The sequence below is a fragment of the Pygoscelis adeliae genome, unplaced genomic scaffold (assembly GCF_000699105.1).
Source record: "Pygoscelis adeliae isolate BGI_AS28 unplaced genomic scaffold, ASM69910v1 Scaffold60, whole genome shotgun sequence".
Taxonomy (NCBI): Eukaryota; Metazoa; Chordata; class Aves; order Sphenisciformes; family Spheniscidae; genus Pygoscelis; species Pygoscelis adeliae.
Window position 1 is genome coordinate 3,021,474 of NW_008823954.1, and position 4,190 is coordinate 3,025,663.

Consider the following 4,190-nt stretch of genomic DNA (forward strand, 5'->3'; position numbering starts at 1 on the left):
GCTGAAAGCCAGAACGGCTCTGAGTTTTGGGGCACTGGAACTTGTAGGATGTCTGGAAGTATTTGGAAGGCTTTAGGAGAAAGATTCTGTCACCCAGTATTGGCTCTGGGCTCACCACTAAATGCAGATGATAACAATTTAAATAGCGATGTAGATTTACATGTGCCACTGGCCTGCCCCGGAACTATAGACCCTGTTGTGTTAGAGGTGATTTTTCAGAAGAACAGAGTGTCTCGGTGGCATGAGCTATATGGTTGAGAGCCACAGGAACAGGACCATTAATAAAAAGCCATCCAGAGGACACCTGGGGCCCTTATCTCCCAGAGTCCTTGTGTAGTCAGTGGAGAGAGAAATTTGGCCCAAGCAGAAGCCTAATGTGGCTGTTCTGCATGCCCCAGAGCCTGCTCTTGATTGACTATACAAGGAGTTCAGTGTGAGGAGTTTTCCTAAACTAAAATTAGCTTTTGTGAATTCCCTGTTAATTCTGTGAGTTCCCGGAAACCTGGACTTCTTTAGTAATGTCTGTGTGTCTCTTTCAGGGGTTGGAATGGGCATGACTGCTCCTGTCTCCAACACTGCTTTTCAAAACTGCCTGCTGCTGTCTCCATCACTGCTTTTCCTGCGGAAGATGGCTCCTTACAGCAGAAAGTGAAGGTCTCTCTGCGGATCCCGAGCCAGTTTCAAGCCAACCCTCCTCATCCTAGTGATGAAAGCATTAAGATTGAAGAGAGACAGGAGATGACCATTTATTCCACGTAAGGAACGCATCCTGTGATTTCCAATCCCAAGTGGTGAGGTCTCTAGTATGCTCTGAAGAGCAGTGTTGGTTTTACCAGGTGACTTGCTGGACAATGGGTGCATGTGGTAAAAGGAGATGGAGGGGTCTTTCTAGACTGAAGACAGGTGTTTTATGGCATTTCTTATCATTGGTCATGCTGCACCCATTTGGAATATGGATTTTTTTTTCACTGGGAAAACAAGTGCAGAGATTAGACCTGAAAGCCTTTTTGTTTCACTTGGGGAGGTGAAGAGCAGGGGAGGATGAATATGAAGGTATTGAGTCATTCCTAATTTCTGAAAACTATTGTTTTCCACACTTTCTGGGATAAAGATGGTTTTTAGTCATCAAGAATGTCCTTTGGTGTGGTTCACATCAAACTACAGGTGTCAGCTGAAGCCTCATTTAGATGGACTTGTGCCAGAGTCCATCATGGAAACAAGTAGCCATTGTATTGCTTCGATTAGCCTTTGAATGTCTTTGGCTGTTGACTGAGAAGCTGGGCTCAAACTAGCATCACAATAGCAATAAGTTCTTCACCTTGTATGTAACCCCTTGGATGTTTCCCCGCCTCCTTGCTTGAACTATTTTGGTGGACTCTAAACCATCTGACTTCTCCCTTGCCTGCAACTGCTGCCTGACCTTTGCTGTGGGTGTGGGCCACTTCTGCAAAACAGGCTGTTTTGTCTCAAACCTTGGACCCGAGGCAGCGTGGAGAGGTGCTGGCTGATGTTGAAACAGTTCCTGTTGGTGGGAGTTCAACGTAAAACAGACCAATTTCAGCCCACCCCTTTTAAATAGCATTGTGGGCTGTAATTGCTAATATCTCTGTTCCCACCCCCCCTTTTCCTTGGGCTCACTAGAGTTTGGCTTCCCTTCATGGTCTGGCTTCCAGCAGATGGTTGTTCACGCCACAGTGAACATGGTTGTTGACAGCACTGTTGTAAGGACTGCAGGCTGAGCAGACTTGGAGATTACCTTGTGCTCTAGGAAGCTGTTCCTCTGATATGGCGTTTATTCAAAGGGCAGGGCCGTTCTGCTGATTGATATATATGAGTCTGTTTGGGGTCTGCCAATGGCTGACTGCACCCTGGCTGTGTAACCCTTGAGACTTAATCGATCACAAAGTGTGCTGGTTCACAAAGAACAGCACCTGCATGAGTGCATGCTGGTAGGACCTGGATCAAAATGCGTGGCTAAATATATGGTGGCTATATATTGTTCTCCCTCTCTTCCTTTCTGTGCTCTGCCAGGGCTGCTCAGCACCTCTCTGTGCTTGGTTTCTTTGCAGGCAGTTTGGTGGCTATGCCAAAGAGGTGGATTACGTGAACTATGCTGCCAAGCTGGAGTCTGCTCTGGGGAGTGAAGCTGCATACCGCAAGGATTTCTACTTCTGCAATGGTTACGACCCCCCCATGAAGCCTTACGGCCGGCGCAATGAGGTCTGGTTTGTGAAAGAGTGAGCATCTAGCTCCCAGTGGTTCTGGCTTGCACTGATAGCCTCCCCACACTATGTCCCTGTCCTCTTCAAAATAAACTAATAATTTGGCAGAGGCAGTAAACCATCCTTTCCTCCCTCCACACCTATGCCTTGGTCTTTTATGGATCAACCATTTTAAAAAAACACTGCAGAGCCCTCTGACGATCCTGCTCCTTTGTTCCAGACCAAGTCCTCAACCACACAGACTCTCATGATCTCTCAGTGGCTTGCTTTTATCTCCTTCATGCTCCCAGAGTTCAATCCTGAGACAGCCGAAGTACTTAATTAGCAAGACTGGTGCCTGACAGAAGTCGCATCCAAGTGCTGGCAGACTATTAATCTCACCTGAGGCAGGCAGGGGAACATGACGAAAGTGTGTACAGGGACTTTTTAATCTTCTTGAGCTTGCTGCAGCTGTAAAATGCTGCTTTTATCTGTGCCATTCCAAAAGCAGTCTGAAGGGACATGGGCATTGCTACCAACACAGCGCAGTGAAAATAAGCATCCTTTACATTGACTCATAGTGTGCAGGAGAGCAATGTTCTGTCGTCTGAGAAATGTAATTTAGAGGAAGATCCAGGTTTCTGTTTGCAGCTATCCTTCTGTTTGAGGTGAGACATTTTGGGGTGTGCTATGTCCTCATCTCCGCTAGCAGCTGGACAATGTGACATGGAGACCCCAGTCGCATTTCCTTGCCGCCCTGTTACTTGTGTGTAACATTTCTTTAAAATTAGCCTACACAAGGGCCGAAGCTGAAATGTGTGTGATAATCTAATTGAATTAGAAAAATAGAGGCTGCAAAAAAAGGAGGTGCCTATTACTTGTGATCTGAGGGTGCATTTGAAGAATGGTGAGCATCTGGTGGAACTACTGTGGGTGCAGATCTTTAAAAAAACTCTTCTTAAATGGTGTTAGTTTCTGAAGGCCTACTCATAGCAGCTGTCGTCTCTAAAGGAAGAAGAAAATCTGGTTGTTCTTGAAAATAGGGGTTTATGTCAAATAATGAGTAGCCTTTCAGGAACTTCAAATACAATAGTAAGGGTGGGTCTTTCTTTAGGAAGACTGGCAATGTTTAACTGTTAGGCATCAAACCAGCATTTTAGCTGTTGGCTCTGCCAGGGAGGCAGCAGGATGCCCGCAGTGGGAACACGCTCACACACCATGCTGCTCTGGGTGCCTGTATAATCCATTACCTCCACTAAAAGAGGTGTGTTCCTCTGATGCTTAAGTGCCCCAAAGTCCAGGCACTTTCCAAAAGCCATTTTCCCCCGGGAGCTGAAAGAGATTTGTCAGATGGCATCCCAGATTCTGGCCAGTCGAGCTGTTTAACATGCGCCTGCTTTCTGAGAACAAATCTCAGCAGTAAAAGGAAGAAACCTGAGGTTCTGATGTGCTTTCCTTTTCTCTCTTGCTGAGCCATATAAGAGCTTTGCTGTGGACCTCATGAGAGAGTTTCAGTCACCTGTGTGCAAGAGCAGCTAGTCAGGATGGGTAAAAAGAGCAAATATTTAAAAAAAAAAAAGGGAAAAGCTATTGGCTGCAGTTAGTGATTGCAGTGCAGGGGAGGATCGAAAGGGAAATCGAGACAGACAAAGAGTTGGGCTTTTGAAGGAGTTTTTTAAGGAGCAAAGGCCCTTCTAAGGCCGTCCCTGAATCCAAAGGGACCCATTCATCTCCCAGATTATTTTTACCTGTGTGGGCGAGGAATGGGGGGGCACAGTGCTGCCCAGTTTATGCGTTCCCGGGTTCATTTTGGCACTTGTGTGTAGACTGTGGATACAGTCCTTTCTGGCTACCGGTGGTGAATGTCCTGCAATGATCAAAATCCTGAAATTTCTCAAAATTTCTCCTGTGAAATCTCAGATGTTAGGAAGACCAATAATAAATCTGGTATGAACAGAGCTGCACATCTCAGCAGCACGTGTTTTTTTT

General features: G+C 46.2%; 1 protein-coding gene across 1 annotated transcript in view; it reads left to right on the forward strand.

Annotated features, from left to right (window-relative positions):
- HEBP1 (heme binding protein 1) overlaps positions 1-3,770 on the forward strand; it is a 5,535-nt gene extending 1,765 nt beyond the window's left edge. The window contains exons 3-5 of the mRNA XM_009322899.1: positions 540-563; positions 599-755; positions 2,070-3,770. Of these exons, the coding sequence (XP_009321174.1) occupies positions 540-563; positions 599-755; positions 2,070-2,241 (353 nt within the window). The 3' untranslated portion in view covers positions 2,242-3,770. The remainder of the gene's footprint in view (positions 1-539; positions 564-598; positions 756-2,069) is intronic.
- The last annotated feature ends 420 nt before the right edge of the window (positions 3,771-4,190 follow it).